The 22,235-nt window shown below is 38.4% G+C and overlaps 1 protein-coding gene across 2 annotated transcripts in view; it reads right to left on the reverse strand.

Annotated features, from left to right (window-relative positions):
* Positions 1-22,235, reverse strand: part of SNCAIP (synuclein alpha interacting protein) — a 75,592-nt gene that overhangs the window by 16,594 nt on the left and 36,763 nt on the right. For both annotated transcript variants that reach the window (XM_031935497.1, XM_023197240.1), the window contains 4 exons: positions 20,923-21,102; positions 15,793-15,906; positions 6,844-6,969; positions 2,849-3,018 (listed from right to left, as the gene is read on the reverse strand). In XM_031935497.1, coding sequence (XP_031791357.1) covers positions 2,849-3,018; positions 6,844-6,969; positions 15,793-15,906; positions 20,923-21,102 — 590 coding nt within the window. The remainder of the gene's footprint in view (positions 1-2,848; positions 3,019-6,843; positions 6,970-15,792; positions 15,907-20,922; positions 21,103-22,235) is intronic.

Genomic DNA, 22,235 nt, shown 5'->3' on the forward strand with positions numbered 1-22,235 from the left:
TGCTAGCTGGTATTGCATGTCACATGTTTTTAAGAAAAATATTTATTGAGGGGATAAAACAGATGAAGAAAGATTAGAGTTTGCTTTTAAAGGGTTTATTATGTGTCTTAAAGTGAATTACGACACAGTCAAGAAAAATATTTTGGGGTAACTGGGTTGACTGACAACTTGAATCCCAGGTATGAATGGAGAAGGAAGACTACTCTCTCTGGATTCTATAAAAGCTCTCAGGAGGAACTCATCAGCTCTAATTGTAAAAAAGAACATATATGGGCATATGGCCACTGTATTCGTTTGATAGGGCTGCTATAAGGAAGTACCACAAACTGGGTGGCTTAGACAACAGAAGTTTATTATCGCACAGCTCTGGAGGCTGGAAGTCTGAGATCATGGTGCCAGCCAGGCTGGCTCCCTCTGAAGGCTGTGAGGAGAAGCTGTTCCTTGCTTCTCTCCTGGCTTCTGATGGTTTGCTGGCAGTCTTTGGCATTCCTTGGCTTGCAGATGCACCATCCTGATCCCTGCCTTCATGTTTACGGGTATTCTCCCCGTGTGCATATCTGTGTCTAAATGTTCTCCTATTAAGACTCTAGTCAGAGTAGGACTCATCCTAATGAACTCACTGTAACTTGGTAACTTCTGTAAAGGTGCTGTCTCCAAATAAGGTCACATTCTAACATACTTTTTTGAGGGGGACACCCATAATACCTAGACTTGTTGATTAGCCCTTCAGTAGAGCTGAAGGTTGCCATTGCTAAATATTAACTACGTTTATTAACTCTGAGGAGTTGCTGAAGGTTGGAAAAGGCACTCAAGACTATCTTCTCCCAGAATTTTGGACTGGGAAGACTAGTGTTTTCCATCCTCTCTCCTGTCCTTGTCTATGTTATTGGTGTCTGGGAGCCTAAAGCACACAGTGTACTGTGGCTGTACCATTCATTTCTAGTTTTGCCAGCTTCACTGAGATATATAGTAGGTAAAAGACTAGGGTATACAATATAGCCTCTCTTAGTTCATCTTGTCATTGGCCCAACTATAGCTGTCCACAGCATTCTGCTCTGGAGACAACTGAAGGACTACAGTCTACTAGTACATATGTGTACTTTATCCCAGGATCACCAACTGAGAAAGCAGCCAAGACTTTGACTTTGAGTGGTTCACCAGTAGAACAGTGATTGTAGCTCATTAAAGTTTTGTAGATTCCATGCTATGAAGAAGAAGGAGAATGTTTTGTGATCCCTTCTCTGAGTATGAACCTTTAGAAAAAACATTCCATTGGATCATTTTGAAGTTCCTCTTTATGGATATGTCCATACATTACTAGAGGGAGTGGACATTAGTATAGCATTTTTGGAAAGATTAGTTAACATCTATCCACATTTTAAATATGTAAGCCTTTTGCTCTAGCAATTCCTTTTCTAGGAACTTGTTTTTTGAAATATCTATACATGTTCATAAAGGCATTTGCACAGTGTGTTCACTGTGGGAAGACAGCTTACTGAGTTATTCATTTGTGTGCATTTTCCCTGTGATTACTTTGAGACCTTGAAGTTTACCTAGCTCACCTAACCTGGGGAAGTTTTGTGTAACTAGGCAAAGGATGCTTGGCAGTAACCCCATTTTTTCAAGTTTCAAATTTTATTTTATTTTTTCTAGAAGTAATAAACTCATTAAAGAAATTATTCTAGTATTGACAGGGGGAGGGGTAGAGAGGCACAGAGACTTGTAGCTCGAAAGCAGAAGAGTGGAAGAAGAGAGAGAAGGGAGATTTCCCCAAGCTTAGAGAAGAGGCAGAGGGTCTAAGGCCTTGTCATATTGCTGCATGGATCATAGTTAATCGAGGTCTTTCACCCAACCAAGGCTTTTCTCAAATGAATTGTATTCAGAAAAAAAAAAAAAAAATGTGTGTGTGTATGTGTGTATGTGTGTATAAAACTTAAAGATAAGACTATTTTCCCTCTAAAATTTAATTTTTAAGATTTACCCTCCTAATCTGTCAACATTACTTTGAATACTAACTGATTTTCAGGAAACCCTCCCCAATTTGGCAACTATATTTAACGGGTGAGCTTTTCAAGGGCTGACCTTGGTTCCCCTCAGGCAGGTGCTAACTTCTTAGTCCTTCAACTTGCTGGAGACCTACCTGATGACCTTTCATCTGGGACCTCTTTCTCTAAGCATATTATGACAATCTCCCAGAAATACTCCCCTGATATCCAGACATGCCCTGGTACCAGTTTAATAATCTTATCAAGGAAAGAACTGACTGTAGTTAGTCATGGAGTGTTTTAAGGAACTTACTGCTGACTGAGCACTATTTTTTATTCTGAGGATTCATGGATCATCTGATTAATTTTTATAGGAAATTTGCTGGTGATAGTCACCAAGTTATTTATCTGTAATTTCCCCCACACCTTTTCCTTTTTGAGAAAACTGGGAAACTGGTCCATCTCTAGCCTTTTCCTCTCTCTCATGTTCTTTATGATTTCCTCAAATATTAAGGACGAAAGTTTGGAGATGATGCCTGTGAGTACTTCCGGTGCTCTGTAATCTGGCCCTGAGGTGTGAACATGGAGAGAGGCTCTCTCTCCTTGCCCACTGGCTTAAATCCCCTGTTTTGGGAACTTGCTGTACATTTTACTGTTTAGACATCATTTTGCCTCTGCAGAGATGGCATCTTCAGCATGAAGTCTGGCTGTAAGGACTTCGGATGGAAGAAGAACAGAAGAGGAGAATGCAGGAATTCCCTGTACAACTGGGAAGAAGAGTGCTCACCACAGCACTGGGCTGAAGCCTAAGTACAACAATAATGAGTCAGACTTGGTTCTCATGGAACCAACAGGCCACTTACTCCTTTAGCTGCTTGGTTAACTTCACCACCTGAGAGGCCAGCGACATGCAGGTCTCCACCACCACCAGGTACCTGGAGCACAGGGTGTGCCCCTGCCGCTCGGCGCTCTGGGAAGGCTTTTCCCCCGCGTGGTTCTGCATGGTGACATTTGCTCCATATTCAACCAAAGTCTGTCAGAAAATGAAGAGACATGTATATCAGGGCATCTCGTACACACTATTTTTTAATGACTGTAACAGAATGTTGAATAGTATGAAGAAAGCCTCTAGCGGCCTTCCAGTAGTCGATATCACACACTTCCCTCCAGAGTCTATGATGACGTAGCAGAGCTGGTTCTACCACTACCAATGCCCACCTGCAGCCTAGATAAGGAGAGGGCTGGGAAGGAGAGGACGAGGCTGTCCATAGTGTGCTCTCCTTTATGAGACATGCAGCGCAGTCTTTGTGGTGGGGAGTTCTGTCTCTTGCCATGGTTGGGCTCCAAGAGAATCACTCATCAAGTCAGAGATGCCTGGAAGAGGGGAAGACTGGAATCTTACCTGTTCTTATTTGCTTGGGCTCTAGTAATTGGATTTGGTCTCTGGTAATTGGTTTTGGAATAACACCTGTTTACTTGTTGCTGAGCCCATCTGATCAGGAACAAAAAGAACTGGAGAGAAATGACGTGGCTGAGAGTGGGGAGGCTGTGAAGCAACCCCCACCCTCCCATGATGCGCCATGGTGAGGGCATGTCTGTGGATTGAGCAGGCTTCGTAGAAGAAAGCTTTGTGTGAGCTTCTTATCACCCTGTTAATGAGGAGAGGGTTCTCTGGCGACGTTTGGCAATAGGGTACCCCAGAGGTGGAGAGAACTGTATGGGGAAGGAGGGGAAGGCTCCAGAGGGCCCTCTGAAGACCCCACCCGTCGCACTCACTGGAGAGTCAGCATCTGAAGGTTGCCACAGAGGGCATCAGTGACCACAGCCAGCCAAAGAAGCAGGGACAACTTTCAGGGAGGTTGCATGCCTTTCCCAGTTAAGCAAATAGACATTGGACTTTTTCTCTTCATATCTCCTCCTTGTCCTTGACACTACAGCCCAGAAGAGAGAGGGGGATAGGAGCTAAAGTGGTGTGTAAAAAGGCATATCTCACTCCCATTCTAAGTCCCTTGAATCTTGAGTCTAATCTGGGTGGGAAGGAGAATGCTTTGAATCAGAAGTAAGACTGAGATTTTAAAGTGGCTTGGAGTAAATTTTAATAGTCATAAGAAAGGACAAAGTTATGGAATCTGGCCAAGGTACCATTAGTTGTGGTGAGACAGAAATTTGATGGAGCATGGTTGAAATTAATAATTCAAAAAATAAAAAAACCACATCCAAACTGTTTTGTGTCCATACTGTGATATTATTAGATTTCATAAAAAGCTATTACATCAATATTAATCAACCACTACAATCCGATAGATTCTTTGACAATATTATGATGAGATTGCAAACCTGGGTTAATTTGGGCAGTAGACAGTATGTTCCCCTAAGCAATAGTTGTAGTATTTAAACTTTTAGACTACTTAGACTGAGAGGTCATTAAGGAGCTTTGTTTTCCTTTTGGTTTATGATCACTCACCATGAAAGGTCAACTCACCACAAAGCCATTGCCACCTGCCTCACAGGAGTGTCACAAAGACCATGTCAGTATTGAGCCCTCAGAGCTCTTGAAGAGATGCAATATAAACACACAGTGTTATTACTCCCCTTTGACCCTGACCTCTGCAGTTTTCTTTCCATTGTTTTCCTTACTCAGTCCCCTCCCTCACCTCACAGAGTCCCTTGCTCACTCTCAGTCTCTTATCATTTTTTTCTTTAAATTTCACACCGAGCGGACAGACCCCCTTCCAAGATTATCCAAGTTTCCACTTCCATGATATCCAGTGTCAAAACTATCATTTGTGGGTAAGTGGAGTGATGAATGCTCTAAAAGGAAAGACTGTTTCTCTTCACATATTAAAAAGAAAAATAAGTGAAATCTCACATAGTGATATTCAGCTGGCTTTCCTTGGCTTTAGTCATTTCTTAGCTGATTAAAAGTTTGTTTCAAGACTATTAAATATTAGAGTGTTTTGTTAAATAGAAAAGCATATTTTTCAATGGTTATTCAATCATATTTCCTTTACAAAAAATGTTACTCCTTTAATATTTCTGCAGAACCTGGTAAGAATTTAAATTTCTCTCCTATACTCTCCAATTTCATATCACTCTTTTTAAAACTTGATGCCTTAAATTAGAAGATGCATGCTTTGCCAACAATAATAGAAAAACTTCCAGCTATCTGGACTATTTCCTATCAAGTTAGTTCTCCAAACAGCAGTTCCATGTGAGTAGGCACTCTAGAGAGATTTCTGCTATTATCTCTGCCTTTTGTTTTCATAAATCTCTTGCTTTTTATATTTATAATTTCCCCATATATTCTCCTGTCATTTCCCAAGTCTCCTCTACCTTCCTGAGCAACTGGTTCTCACCTCTCAGTTTTCTGTTTTGGATACCATCTATCTTGCACCCAGGAGGGCCTCAGTAAGTACCTGTTGCATAACATCACACTGAGTTTGCAACATAGGAAAATAACACACGTGTAAGCCAAAAAAAAAAAAAAAAAAAAAAAAGAGTGCTGCTTTCTTAAAGGTAGAAAATGCATTCAATGTTATATACACACAACATATTTTGAACGGTATGAACTTGATGAGGTAAAAGTCTTGTCTCTAATCATGACCTTCAACTATATGTTGTCAATTTCCCTATCCTATATATCATATAGATATGGGAATAAATTCACATATTTTGGGTCACTTTCAATGATAATAATGGTATAATTGATCTGATTCTGGTAATAATGATTTATGTCTGTAAATAATATTCTAGACCAAGTCTAAACTTTGACTCTGTTTCCAATTCAAAGCCTTTCCGTTCCTCACATTGTCATGCCTCTTCCACCTGCTACTCCTTCTTCAGCTATCCCCTCTTTTTGCTCTGTCACTGAAGGCGTTCAACATTTTCTAGGTGGAAAGATCTATTGGGTCTTATGTTCACATATACTCCAGACTCCTGGAGACAGACCCCTGGTGGGCTTTCCTGCCATGCACTACTTGGACAGCAGCTCCAGGTTTGGCCCAGCTTCATGCAGCTCTGCATTCAGCTGAGGGATGAGATGCCATCTCTTCTTCCCATAGGAACCCCACACTCTCTAGGGAGCTTTCTTGGAGTACCCTTCATGTGACTCGGGGCAGGGGGACGAGACTTCTTCCCCTCTCCTGTGGCTCAGCTCCCCAACTTTTTGACATCATTGTACACAATGAACATGACAATATTTAGAAGGCAAGTTAGGGTAAAAAGATAAGGCTACTTGATGCTGTTGGGTGCAGTGGTTGGGCAATCAATGCCCTGGGTGGCCTGCCCAAGGGCTGAGAGGATCAATATCTGAATCCACTCCCACCAATTCTGGACTTTTTGAATGCATTTGAGAAGCTCAGTCCTACTACAGAGAAAGGGGGAACCACAGCATTGTCTCTCTAGCCTACAACCCCCTACCACAAAGAATTCTAATCCATTCCTGAAAAATCCATCTTATTCTTCAAATACCTGGAAGGGTGAAATTTACTAGTGAGTGGAAGAGCAGCCTGCAATGTAAGAGACAGAGATGTCTGCCTGGTAATGGTTTCTCTGGTGCTTTGAGAACACAGGGAAATTTAGTGTCTATTGTCCTCAGCACTGGGGTTTTAGAGCAGTGAAAAGGGAGCAGGAAAAGTCATTTTCAACACTCTGGAACACTGAAAGAGAAACTCTTAGGGATATTTATGCCTACATTTGTGTGGACTTCTCGAAATACAAATAGAGCAATAATTCCCTATTGTCTACAACCATACAAAAGGTGAATTAATTCAGACATTCTCCTAGTGAACAGAATTTTAATGTTTTTTTAATATTTGATACACTCAATTCTCTTTGCAAAATAGCAGGGCCTGTGTACCTGTATGCATCCAAGGTAGCCATGCTGTGAGGCTACGTGAACAGCGCTGTTGCCATCCTGGTCTACTTCATCCAACGAGATGCCCTGTTCTTGCATAAACTGAAGAAGCCATAGAAGAATCTTTTCCTATAAACACAAAGACAGTTGGAATTCATGTAATATCTTGCAGAGAAGTCAGATAAAAAGACAGAGGAAAACAATACTCTAATTTGTGAAGCTTGGGTAAAACCAAGTTTACCGTAGCAAGAGAAAATTCTCATTCAGATGTAAATTGAAAATCCTTGAATCTCTGACTGAAATGAATTAAAGAGGATGACATAGAGAATTTTAAGAGCAGAAAGTTCCCTTGGGAGTGCTCTTATTTTACTTATCTATTCTATAGATGGGAAAATAGGTTTGCAGTAAGATTGAGTGCCTCGTCCAAGGCACACAACTAGACAGATCCAAAGTTGGAACTAGAATCTATGTCTTTTGATTCCAGGGCTCCCAAGGCAATGTTCTTGCTGCTGTGTTATACTGCCTGTAGGCTTTAAGATGTTACCATAAAACCTTGAACTACTGAGAACTAGCTTTTACTTTTAGGTTTATAATTCTTCAACCACGCCTTTGTAATCCATACCTCTTGCAATCAATGGGCTTATAAAAAACAGGTAATACCTTAAGTTGCCAAGTGTAAAATAAATTCATTGAAATAAAACCAGGACCCTCTTGATTTTCTGACCAAGTGTTGGTGGTGTCTTAAGGTAAAGATTTCTCTTTTCTCATGTTAAAGGAAGAGAACCAAAAACTTGGAACACAAACCTTTCAAAAGCAAAGACATAGAGCAATCACAGTATGTGTTGTCATAATCTGTTTGCATTTTACCCACTGAGCGTTTTGTGGTATTTTCATGTTATGCTTGGCCTTTGGAGAAAGCAGGGGGATGGGATTTCACTGTTTTAAAATAGAAGAATTAAATATAAAGTTAAAAAAATATGAGAGTGGTAAAAACAACAGCATGAAGTTTAGTGGGTGGAATCTGACATTTAAAAAGATGATCATGTGTTTGAAATAACCTTGAATTTCTTTCTTCTTAGCCTTTTAAAGGATTTTTTTTTCCAGTTATTTGCTCGGACTGGTCATGAACTTTTATACTTTTCTGGATTAAATTTGCCTTCATCTTCTGAACATGCCAACTAATCTGCTAAAGGAATGTTGGGATAAAAACAGCCAACTCCTTTAATGTTTCACCCCTTATGTGGGGGAACAGGGCGCTGTTTATGAAGGTATCTCGACATCAGGGACAGACTGAACATTTGCACCACACTTTTTCTAAATGAGCACTGGGGAATAAGACCACGAAAGAGCATGATGAGAACAATGTAATCTGTGCCTACAACCTTCTAAGAAGGCATCCCAGAAAGCAGGGTGAGTGTTAACTGCAAATGCAGACAGACCTTGTGGGAACTGAAACCCTCAAGGGTCCCTAGAGAATGAGATAGAAGCAGAGCCTAGAGCTCTGGCCGCGAGTTAGATGTTGGATAAGAATATGCTGCTATGCTTAGCCCTCTTCTTCAAAGGCAAACCTAGAGAAAATTGGAGCTAAGGTTTGGACCAGGGCAGGTGATGTTTCATTTGCATAAGGTAAAAGCAGTTCCTTGGTTTTTTCTAATTAGGTAGGGGAAAAATACAGGATTACTTTTTTTTTTTTTTTGAGATGAAGTCTTGCTCTGTAGCCCAGGCTAGAGTGCAGTGGCGTGATCTCGGCTCACTGCAAGCTCCACCTCCCGGGTTCTCGCCATTCTCCTGCCTCAGCCTCCAGAGTAGCTGGAACTACAGGCGCCCGCCACCGCTCCTGGCTAATTTTCTGTATTTTTAGTAGAGACGGGGTTTCACTGTGGTCTCGATCTCCTGACCTCGTGATCCGCCTGCCTCGGCCTCCCAAAGTGCTGGGACTGTAGGCGTGAGCCACCGCGCCAGGCCCTGGATTACTTTTAATTGGACATAGATGATTATATCATACGATCTTAACTCCTTAAAAATCTGGATGAATGGAAGTATCTCAGGATAAAATACATAACCAACTGGTTGAGGTTAATGGCCTAGACATGGAGCCTGCAAGAGGACAGGCTAAGGTACCTCTATCAGTGAAAAAGATGGCCCCACCATGGGCAGAACAAATTCTCTTCAATGGGTCATTCTCAAACTTGTGATTTGGTTTGCTTCATGATATTAAATCACGGACTCCTAAAAATGTGGAGGGGAGAGATTTTAAAGAATCATCCAATTCAAAAAGCCTTCTTTTATAAGCCAGAAAACTGAGGGAGAGGACAATGATACAGAGCAAGTCCTCATGTGATGGCATAGACAAGTTCTTGGAAATTGTGACTTTAAGCAAAATGAAGTATAATGAAACTAATTTTACCATTTTAGTTACTATGACATATTTCTGGTCGCAAAAACAGCACCAAACTTCTAAATAAAGACCAAAAACTTCTAAAGTGAAACACTGAGATAAATATGAGCTATACATACATTTAAGAAAGACTAATACAAACAAGTAAGATAATTATTTATCTGATCATTCCAGTTCATGGTTTGGGTGGCTGAAGTCCATCCTGGCAGTTCAGAACACAAGGCGGGAACTATTCCTGGACAGGACACCATCCTAACACAGGGTGCACTCACACCCACACACATTCACTCACGCTAGGACAACTGAGACACACCAATTCACCTAACGTGCACATCTTTGGGACGTGAGGAGAAACTGGAGTACCAGGAGAAAACCCACGCAGAGATGTGTAGAATGAACAAACTTCACAGAGACAGTGGCCCTGGCTGGGAACTGTTTTTTTCTTCTCATCAACATTATAAGAAGATGATGTTTAAAGAAATCAGGTTAATTTAAGGACCTGCTATATTCCTTGATATTCTAGAGACTTCTTTCTTCAGCAAGTAAAGCTCAGAGGAGTTCAAGATATTGAGAAGGGTTTTACATGTATCTTCTTGTTAGATGTAATTCCATATTTTCAGGCCGCAATGTTATGGTGGGTATATCTATTCCACATGCACAAAACATGCCCTTTATTAAAACCACAGTGCTTTAGTTTTAGTAGTGGGGTTATAGGCAATGGAATACTGCACTTCATAAGAGTGGGAATGTTCCCATTGTGGAAATCTGGGGGAGAGTTTCAGACCTTGGACTTTTCAGGGACTTGATAAGCTGGGAGAATAAGACATACATGATCTGTGTGAGCCAAAAGTTACCTTGGCCCCTGAGGGGTCTCCAAGTCAGGTTCAACTTATATTGCTACAATAGCCTGACTTCCCTTCTTATGAAGGCATGGATAACTCTTCTTCCTTACAATGAAAGATTGTAACCAATTCAACATGCAAGACTTACATAAAGAAAGAACCATTATTTGATTGTTCAGAACAAGACAGGTTTTGCCTAGCACTTCCAATCCAGTCTTGGGTTTTATGTTGGACAATTTAAGAATAAGCATAAGAATTTAAAATAAGAAGTGCAATTGGGCCGTCCACTGAGATATGATATGGAAACCAAAATCTTCCATTATACGATGCAGAGAAGTACTCCCCCAAATGATGGCTTGACTATATACCTTGTCTTCTAGCAACAAACATTTAGGGTTTTTGAGGGGAACAGGGAGATGGCTAGAGTCTCTGGTTTTGGTAAAAGCATATTTAATATCTGCTCACAGACAAATCCTGCCCTGATTCTGGGGACCATGCCCGTGGAGATGCACAGTTCTACAATTCAAAGTGGCTATCTGAAAATACCTCCTAAGAAGGGCAAAACAAATATGGCTATTTTCTCCAGCTAAGAGGGTGCTTGTTAATGTGAATGTGTATTAGATACATTTGTAATGGTGTCCCCCTCCCCTCTTAGCCCTTCAGTGTGTGTTCTCTCTGTGTATGTACACGCAGGAGATGTTAAAGGATGGATGTAACTTCAGACCTCCATTTTCCCATAAGTATTGCTTTCAGAGAATATCTAATGAAGTCGCATGGATGAAGATTTCTGTATCATTTGTTTCCCAGAATGCCTCTCCAACTTATATTTCATTGTCTACCCACATATCCATCTATCCATTCAACCTTCATCTACTGACTGAAAACTCCTCTCATGTAGTTTTCCTCAGCAGTTTCCTCGTCTGGGGATTTTCTGCTGTTTTGCTAACCTGTTGTAATGTTGTATTTTATGTGTTCCTAAGGGCAATGCAAGTTGTTTAAAGAGGCAATTATCTCATGTGATTTATGAGATTTGCTGGACAAATTCTAATAAAAAATGTACTTGAGAAGTATGTCACAGGTTTATTGCTGGTATCAATAAAATCTCTACAGTGTGTGGCAATCCATGTTTTAAAGGAGTTAGCTTTGTGATCATAGATTATCAAATCTAATATGCCATCAATTACAAGATTTATTCCAGTTTTTGAGATGTAAAAATGTAAAAAATAAAGGTCAGAAATAATTTTATAATATCATGTATTGTAACATATATGTAGAATCAAAAGATGGTAAATGTGAAATAAAGTGCATCTAAGAATTGATTAAATAAGTTATGGCCTTCCTTTGCAAGTTTCTCCTATACATTACTAATGGTAAAATAAGTAAACTGAATAATACTGATAGGGATAAAAACAGTATGTTGGAGGAGATTCAATAGTCATAACAGCCAACATTCATCTAGTGCCTAGTATGGATTGGGCAATGTGGCTTTTCTCACTTAGTCCTCAGATTAACACTGTGAGGAAGGTTCTATTATTTCCACTTTACAGATGAAGAAGCTGAGGTCCAGGGAGACCTATTCTTTTATTTTCTCTCTTAAAAAAAAAAAAAACAAACAAAAGAAAGAACTAAAATATCTAACCCATTGAACTAGTAAGTGGTAAGGTTACGATGACAATGGAGAGTTTGCCATGTGAACCAATGTTCTTCATGACACTGTTTTCTGTCTTTTGAGTATGGATATCCACAGTTGCGCATTCCCTTATGACCCCTGACTCTGTAAAGGACATGCTCCCTTTGTGCCCCTTGAGTCAAAGAAATCAGAGTTAACTGCCCGTCAGTCTGTGGGTTTGTGGGGCTCCTTGTCAGTTATGCTTTGTCAAGATCAGAACTTGGAGAGCAGATGCGTGTGTGCTAATCAAAGACTTTTCTATTTTGCTTTCATCTGCAATCGCAGCATTTTCAGTACTGTCGACTTCCCTATGACAGTAAAACAATAAAGGCAGGGGAATATTTTTCCTTTTTAAAGTAAATTGTGGAAAGACAACAATAACATAGCCTGTGGGAACACCCCCATCACCAGCACATCTACCACTGCTCATGACCATTTGCAAGAACTGCTGAGCCTTTTCTTTTTTCAAAAAGTGCCCTTAAAAAAAAAATCTGTATTAGGGCAAACATTTAAAGTACAGAATAATAAATACAGTGGAGGCAAAGGTGCTCTTAGTAAATGTTCAATGCCATGATGCAGATTGTTTTTGTGGAAGAATCTCCTGACTAAAAGTCACATGAATGATTCAGAAACAAAAGGAATCACAGGTTTGATGTTGAAAGTAACATAGAGTCCACCGGACTAATGACCAACGCAGAGTAGGCAGAGGCTCCCAAGCAGTGGAGGGCAGGAAGCTGTGCTGGAAGAGCCTGGAAGAGAAAACCTGAACCTTCACGTTTGAATAAAACAGTCCAAGTTACACAGGCAGTAGCTTTGAATTGAGATAATTCCATCTCAATTGTTTTGCCAGCAACATCTTCCTCAAGGGCCAGCAAAGCAGGCCTATCTGAGGACACTCCCTGCTTGTTTCTCGGGTGTCCCTGAGGCTTCCACCTTCACATTCCCTGTGGCTAGTTCTGCTAGGTACAATCAGGCAATGAAATAATTGCACCCTCTGAGACTTCATGTGTCAAGGTGAAGAAAATCAATTCCTATCACCCAGGGATCTATCACTCCAGGAGACCACTAAAAACTGTTGGCTACCCTGCGGTACTAGAGTCTTTAAAGGTAATTTTTACAAGAAAAAGGACACAAATTGGGAGTCACGTGGAGCCCATTCTTTAGGAATCTATATGAAGGGCAGAGAGCAACTAAAATAAACCAAGAGAGGAATTTTCCTCTGTGCTATCCTTTCCAGGGGCATTTACTGAAGAAACAAAGCCGGGACACACTCAAATGCCTGCTGGATGTAGAAAAACTTGCATGTGCTGAATCCATTAGAAAACTGTTCAATAACAGTCTTCCTTGTGAAAATATTAGGCTTGTAATGGTTCCAAGTTCAGCATCTCCACAGGTTATCTGTTACATAAGTGGCTGTGGCGGATGTAGGATGGCTGGACAGCATTTGCAGTTCTAATGGGCTTCTACATTTTTCAGCTGGGTAAGAATGATCTCCTAAGGGCACTGCTGGACTGCCCCCCTCAGAGCTGTATCTTAGGTCATAAAAATGCATATCATCTTGAAATAACAACCTGAGTATTGATACTAGAGTGAAGCAAACGTTTGACACAGCTCTTCAAACGGGTCACCAATTTCCATATTTTCCTCTAGTCCCACCAACTCAGTCACACTGTGACCCAACCAGTCCCAGAAAAAGGGCACTTTATTTTGTTCAGTCCCAATAGCTTTAAAATTATGAGAAACCTGCTGTGAGAGCTGAATAAAGAAACTGGCATATGTAATCAACATTTCCCAAGACAAAGAATGCCGAATGCCCAATTATTTACTTAGAGTCTCAGAACGGCCATGTAATTCTTTCCTCCTTTTCTTTGGCAAGCTCTACCAAAAGTGCAGGCAGCCTTTCCACTGATACTTAAAATTCCTTTTTAGGTTTTAATGTAAGCAAATGAAATCAGGGACATGAAATAACTATTCACACAATTAAATAACACTCTGTTTTAGACTCAAAATGATTAGGAAGATGAGTATTGATCCAATTCTTCTGATCATTTGAAAATCCTATTCTCTTCTTTGCCAGTATAGATGTTCTTTGACTTACAATGGGGTTATGACCCGATACCCGATAAACCCATCCTAAGTTGAAAATATTGTTAAGTAGAAAATGCATTTAATACACTGTAGGGTATTGGTTGTTTACCCTTGTGATCATGTGGCTGTTGGGAGCTGCGGCTGCCATGGCCTAGCATCACAAGAGTATCGTACTGTATATCACTAGCCTGGGAAATGATCAAAATTCAAACCTGACGTATGGTTTCTACTGACTGTACATCTCTTTCACACCACTGTAAAGTCGAAAAATCGTAAGTTGAACGATTTTAAGTTGGGGAGCGTCTGCATAAGCAAAAAATGGCATACTTACATCATGCCTTAATAACCACTAATCATTGTTTTCAGGACACTGTGGATGGGAACTAGGAAGTACAATGCATAAAGAACACAAAGTATAATATTTCAAAGACAGTGACTTTTACAAATTTTAATGTTGGGCCTGCTCCTTTCTCCATTTCATAAATTTGGTACAGTTGCAAATTTCTTCAGTGAGTAGTGTGAAGTACTCCAAATATTATAATGTATTGTTAGATGAAACTGCAAAAAAAGTCTTCTTCAGCTGTATCAGTGCCTCTACAAACAATTTGCATACATTTTCTATACAAATGGGGACAAAACAGGATCTGGCCCTGAAGTGAGAGAACCTGAGTTGAAATCTAGTCTTTGCTCTTACTATCCATTAGACCATGTGCAAGTCATGTAACTCTCTTTCTTCAGACTCCTCATCTGTGGAATGGGGATAAACACAACAAGTTCTCACAGGGTTGTTTTGAGGAATAAATCAGATAAGGTACACAAAATCCAATGGCATGGTGCCTGGCGCACATAGGAAACATTTTACAAATGTATATATAGCATATAAAAACATGTTTTTATGTAATATATATTACACACACACACACACACACACATTAGTAGAAGTTACCACGGCACAAAATAAACTATCCCTAAGCATGACTCCTGCTAAAGAAAGACTGTGGTAATAGTGTTGTCTACTTTTTGAACTTGAGATTGCCATACTTGAGAAAGCATAATCTCTTGTTGACAATGCCGCAGTTTACTTCTACTGGGAAAGTTTATGAAGCCAAAGGGAATACAGTTAAATGCATGAGAAGCAATTTTCTTTGCCACAAATACAATTAAATCTATTTAACACAGTACTATTATTTTTAAGACTGAGATTGGTATTTTGTGCTTCCAATTTTTAAAAAAGATAATTCACAGTCACATTCTCCAAAGGGAGGTAGTAATTTTTCTTTTTAACTGCAAACACTGGATTGTGATCTGTGTACACGAATTAATGTTGGGATTTCCTAATGCGAAAATTGATGGCAACGGAGAGCCATCTAGTTAGTGTGCTTATTCATCGTTGAGTGAGACTGCCTTGATTAATATCTTATAAAGATTTTCCTTTAAACTTTGGGTTCAAGAAATGTATCATTGTTCCTTTTGATAAATGTTAAATGTGTTTATTGTAAAAAATTTGGAAAATACTGAAAAATTTAAAAAAATAGAAAATCGAAGCCACTTGTACTTCTCCTCTGAGTGATAACTACTATAAACATGTTGTGATATATTTCTTTTTAGTATTATTTTCTATTTCTCTTTATCTCCAAAATTTAAAGTTGGTGCTAAATTATAGGACCAGTTTTGTATCATACCTATTTGTTTAGTACTATATAATGAACATTTTCCCATAAAATGTCATCAATGGCTGCAGCTTCATTATCCACCATCTGTCATGGAATATTTATTTAGGCTGTTGTAAACTATTTTTTCATTAAAAAGAAAACAGCAACAAATATCATTGGTTATATACCTTTGGATACATTTTCTATGATTTCTTATGTTTGGATTTTGATGGACTAATAATAAAAAAGTAGGCAGATTATATGGTACACAAAGGGAAGATATTTAAAAAAACTCCTTCATACCTGGCCATAGCAACCTGCGTAATGAATAAGGCTTGGAAAATCCTTAGAACAACTCAGTTCTGCGATGGCTTCTGTTTCACTCACCATCCAGCGTACGCACTCCAATTGACCATTCTAGGTTTTAAAAAAGAAAGAGAGATGGAAATTCAAGGTAATTCAGGTTTGAAAAACACATTGAAGATGGTAATTTTACCAAGGAAAGAAATCATATAAATTTTAGCATTTATATCTGGCTTAATTTATTTATGATATAAAGATATCACTTATTATATTCCTGATCTGTGGATTTGGCTCGAAATCAATTGCAGAATTTTTATTTAAGTTCATTTTCATAATTGTAATCAGTTATTTTAAATCCACTTTAGTAAGGTATATTTGTATACTATAAAATATAATCTTTTAAAGTATACAGTTTGATGTATTTTGACAAATATGTATACTCTTGTAACTACAACTTCAATCAAGACAAAGAACATTTCCATTACCCCTAGAAGTGTTCTAGTACTCTTTGGTTCTCACCCTCCTCACCTTCGTCCCAGACAACCACTGATAAGATTTCTGTCACAATAGATTAGTGTATGTACTCTTGTGTCTGGCTTCTTTTACATAGCAGGCCTTTGGGACTCATTCAAGCTACTGCTTGTATCAGTAATTTATTCCTTTTCTCTTGCTGAGAAGCATTTCATTGTAGAATTATACCACAATTTATTTATCCAATAACTTATTGATAGACATGTGGATTGTTTTGACTTACGGGATATTATTAATAAAGTTGCTATGAATATTTTTTTGTGAATACATGCTCTTATTTCTCCTGGGTAAATAATGGAATTTCTGAGTTGTATGGTAGCTGTATATTTGACTTACTAAAAAGCCATCAAACTAGTTTCTAAAGTGATTGCCCACTTGACATCACCACCAGCAACATATGAGCATTCTAGTTGTTTCAAAACTAAACCAACACATGGTATGGTCAGTTAATCAGTATTCTTCGATTAAGCTTCATAAGATGCACAACTGTTTTCCAATCCCCAAATAATCATATTTGTTAATGAAAAATCAGTAAACTCATATTTGAAATTAAAAATTTCATTAAGGGATGTGGTAAATATCTTAATTAGTAAAATACTAAACAATTTTAAAAAGGGAAATTATCTTTTATTATATACAAATAATATAACTATGGATACAGAAAGTAAAATATCCTCAACTTTTACATTTTTAAGGAAATCAACCCTCTTGACCTTTAGGGTCAAGTAAAAGTAGGCAGAAAAAAAGAGTAGGATTTTCTTATAGTCGTTTATGAGGATTTTTTACCCTCACAATTTTTTAAAAATTTCTCATAATTTTGAGAAACTTAAACCTCTCTCAAAAAGCAATCAAGTCATGTAAAGAGCTACAATATAGTCCATACATATCTGTAGAAAATTCCCTACCACTTATAGAGCAGTATGATATATAAACCCAGATATATATCTCCTAGTGATTAAAACCCAGATTGTGATATGGATTTAAATCTTAATCTGCCACTTAGTTACAAGACCATGGACAAATTACTTTACCTCTCTGATACTCAATTTTCTTAACTGTGAAACAGTGAAATACCAGGAATAATAGTAACTACCTCATAGAGTTACCATGAAGATAGAATGAGATAAAGCATGTAAACTTACTAAGCAGAAAATACTTGTTACCTTCTATTAGAATGCTCTCTTAGATCTCACAATAACTCTGTCAGACAAATGAAACATTCAACTGCCTTCCTAGTTCGCAGCTTGTGGGATTTTAGCCCAGGAGAAAAGAGGTATGGTTGGCAGGGAGCCAGGGGAGGCTTCACGAAGGGTAACATTTAAATTAGTAGAATAGGATTACTTTCTCTTTATTTTAGAATTCTATCATTTAACTGTTCAAGGGTAAAAATCTATTCTAAAAGGAGGACAATGAGGTAATCTGCTCATTCTTCATTTTATTCCATTTGGATAATAGAACTCCCAACTATTCACATGCAGATTCTATTCTCTTGAGGTATTTGCCCTGGAAGATTGGTCTGTATGAGTTGGCTCCCTGACCCTCTGGCTGGATCTGGCTGATGGAGAGCAGTGGCAGATCAGGAGAGTGCATCTGAGGCCTTCTCTGTGGGGTTGCCGTTGGCCAACTGAGTCCTTTAAAAAGCTCAAAAGTAAGCTAGTCCTTTGTACTCAGCCCTCTTTCCCTTTCCCAGTTTTGGGGAGGTAACCGTGTCCTGGTTGCTAAATAAAGACCCCATGGTACTGCACTTTCCTTTACGAACTCCCTTACCCTCAACCATCCTTTTATATATAATCCATTAATTACACACTTTCCTTAAATTTCACAGTTGAAGCATGCCAAATGTTTCCTACCAGGATTAAAAACAAAAAACTACTAACACACCAATACAATGTGCTTCATTCCTCTAAATGAAGAAAGGAATAGCAACCATACTGATCAGTATGGGTATCAGTAAGGTTATGTGTTTGAAGTCATGTTACTCCCAGATGGACACTTGGCTTTTTGGCTTAATCAAAAGGACTGAATGAGAAGTGAAAAGGGAACTGAGATTATTTCATTCCCAGACTGTTTAAGTCTTAAAATAATTTCTTCTTCTGTCCTGTTTTAGAAAACAGACTGCTCTCACCTTTTAGAAATATTTATTTCCAATTACTTTACTTAATCATTTCTAAAGAAAACTCAATAATACCCTGAACTCCCACAGTATCTACTTTTGGGTATCCCAGAAGTAGTCAATGAATTCCGCATGTAACTGGCAGAATTTATTATGTTCCATTCCAGGAGTTTAATAGTGAGGGAGATGTTCTTTAAGCCCTGATATGACTTCAAAGCCCCTGTTCTCAGGTAATCTTTCTATTTGATACCTTATCCCTGACTCTGCTTCCTGTCAGCCAAGTCATATTATCTTAGCAGCTTCTGTTATTTGTACCAACTTTGTTGGTACAAATGGAGCCCTCAAAACCGTGCTTAATGAGGTGAAACACCACTAGTTGGTTACTGGTGTTCAAAACAAGGTCCTAAAACAAAATGATGACTCTTTAGGATTCTCTCAATGTCATCAATGTTCATCAAAATACACTGAATGGACTGAGACAAAATATGTGTCAGGACAGATTTCTAAAGAGGGAAGCAATTGTTATAAAATATTTGTATTTACTGCTTTTGTAAATTCTAGAATAAAGGAATAGAACATTCAAATCATTGACTGGAAGTAAAGTATGAAAAGCCTGAGATCTCAAACTTGTAAAAGTTTTTGAGTCTTATGGGTTTGAAATCTTTTTCATTAAAAGGAAAAACAAAACTGCTCTTTAAGTTTGCACACTGATTGTATGATGGCGATCTTACGTTGACAGTAGGAATATAAGAATGAATTAACACTTAATATGGATATCATAGAAGGTGTTTATGCTGAAGACTGGCGTAATGACCACTAACTTTCTTATGTACCTTCTACTCAGAGATTTTTAATCTATCAAAACAAGCCCTAGGGCATATAAATTTAAAAAAATTCTTGTCATCTACCTATATAAATAATCTACCATTAGGAAGACTAATGAGAACTGTATTTTATAAACACTAAAACAGGAAAGCAAATCTTAACACTCATTGGCACTGCAAGAATATTTTATTCATCACTGACACATACTCACTGATGTCTACAGGACTCTGTCACAGGACTATGTCCCAAATTTGCCATCCTGTACTTGTGTTACTGATAACTTAGCGGTCTTCTCCACTAGCTATTAGCGCCTTAAAAGTAGGGACCACGACTTACACAAATTTGTATTGCTAGCCACCAAACACAGTACCTGGTAAACTTGGTACACTTTGTCAAGCTCAACTATATTAAATCTTGACTTTACATTTAACTTACCTGTCTTCACGATAGCTGCCTGTAGTTTAGTTCTGTCGTTCTTAATGATAGCTGCCTGCAGTTTAGTTCTTAATTCGACATCTTATCATTTACAACCAAAGGAAAATGATACCCACAAGGGTCATAGATTTATTTTGTTTAAAAATTATTTTCTATACTAGATTTGAAGTATACCTTATTAATTACTTTGCTTAACTGAGCAAAATTAAATCAAATGGAAATTATTTTTTAATGTATAAAAGTTTGCTGAATCATCAAATTAAAAATACAGAAAAATCAGGTTTGCATAAAACATATATTCAGGTAGAATTGCAGTTGTTTTTTTTTTTTTAAATGTAATGTTCTTTAGTGACATGTAGGTTTCTCTAACAAATTCCCCTCATCAATTTCAATATAACTTCATTTATAAAAATTGTGATTATTCAGCTTTTAGAAGACACAACTATTATGTAAAACAAAATACATATGCAAAAGTACAAGATGTACTATATTTCCCTGAATGTCACTTCTGGCTTTTTAATAAATATGATTGGATTCTAAATTTATTTGCCAAAGATCTTTTAGGTAATTTTAGTTGAATAGCTAATCTTCTAGTGATGTACTATATTTTGCAGAGGCACTTGCTGCAGTGCTATAAAAGTCCATGTTTTCTTGTCTCACAGTTTCTAGGTTTTAACTCTATCCCAGTCAACATTAATTTGTGTAGTTTTTGACAGCACACTGTGCTCTGCAAGAGCTAAACTCAAACTCGGCACTGATACTCTAAAAAATTCTTGATACTGAAGACACTTAAACTTCAGATGTGATCCGTTAAGAGCCCACTTTGTGATCTGAAATACTCCCGAGTGCTAGCATCCTTAAAAATACACCTTCCTCACATTTGTCTTGCTCATTATTCTCATATTAAGAAGAAATGAGTGTCTCTGGTAGGTCCAGGTGTGGTTAAAAAGCTAAATTGCAATCCCTATGAATAATAAAAGTTCTTAGAACCACAACATATCATTTTCCTTTCTCTTTAGTAGCAGATTGACAAAACTGGGAATTTAGTCTCAAAATCTCAAAGCAGTGACTGAAATGATTACTCTCTTAAATGCAGTATATTCATTTGCTCTTTGCTTGACAAATCACTCTCTTCTCTGCCATCCAACACTTTAGCTCACAAGGAATCTTAAAAAAAATAGAAATCTGATTTCTAGCTGTGGAGGTTCCAGCCCCCAACCAGTCACCTTAATGGCCAGGCCTGCTGGAGTCAACTTCTCAGTGTTGCGTTCATTGAGGCAGTCTTCTCCCATCAAAGAAGTGAGGTGCTGTAGACACTCTGCATGTCCCTGTGATGCCGCAATATGTAATAGATTGTTTCCATTTTCATCGTGAATTTTGTCTAGATTGTCTGCAGCTAGGTGTGGCTGTATAAAGAGTAAGATTAGAAAACCCAAGTCAATAAATCAGAGCAAGACCCTGTGGGCGTTTTTCTCTGGGCACTAGAAAGAAGAAATGAGCTTATAGAAGTTCTGGTGGCAGCCTTGGGGATCTAATAAATCAGAGTATCTTGCTATTATTCTTTGTTACAATATGCTTTAGAACATGAGTTCTCAAGAGACAGATCTTCATACGAGACATGGCAACAGGGCTAGGGCCAATGAGGTGTGGAGGCTTCAAGTTGGCTTTCTAAACAACTATAATGACATTTACAATAATTGTCAGGTTCCTTGTCTGTCTCCCCTACTTGACTGTGAAGTCCTTGAGGGTTGGGGCTGGGTTTTATTTCCTGTTTTAGGTTTGTTGAATGAATGAGCTATTTGTTTCTACCTGCTTATTTTGCCTTGGATTGTAGAGAACTGGCTTTGGCAAACTACCTGATGACTGCTGGTATCTGGAGGCTACATGGCTTTGGTTTTCTCATCTCTAGTGAAGTTTTGTCCCTTGACTATGAACTAGTTGATAGAGATTTTTGGGTGAACTGAGAGGTGTTGTTAGCATTTGGGAAACATGAAAACATGAGAAGGACAAAAGAAAGGAATGAACCAAAGAGAATTAGCGGGAAGAGCCAGGAAAATGGAAAAGACATTTTCAGGAGAAAATACTACTACTACTTTATTTCATAAAATTATTCAATTATATCACCCTATCACAATAGTATTTATGATAATAGAGCAAGTATATTGTACTTAAGTATGCATGGCTTTACAGTAAGTAGAATCACATTGCCAAGATGTGATGATTTTCCTGAATGAGACTTTAATTAGCATCATAGTATGAGCCCACGCTTGCTACTGTTTGATCCAAGTCTGGAAGCCAGAAAAGAACAATGTAGGCAGATGGAGTGCTATTTAAGTTTAGCTCTCTCTGAGCCTAAACAGAACAGACTTTTCTTACATCATGTTACTCTGTTTCTAGAGTCTTTGGAAAAGCTTCATGCTCCCTAGACATGCAGAGCTGGAAGTAAGTAAAAACTCCACCTGGGTCAGAGGGCAATGAAGCTCTTGGGTAAGCTTCTATCTACAAATGCTTTTCAAACAACCTTGTCCAACTCTTCTGA

This window comes from Piliocolobus tephrosceles, chromosome 4 (genome assembly GCF_002776525.5).
Source record: "Piliocolobus tephrosceles isolate RC106 chromosome 4, ASM277652v3, whole genome shotgun sequence".
NCBI lineage: Eukaryota > Metazoa > Chordata > Mammalia > Primates > Cercopithecidae > Piliocolobus > Piliocolobus tephrosceles.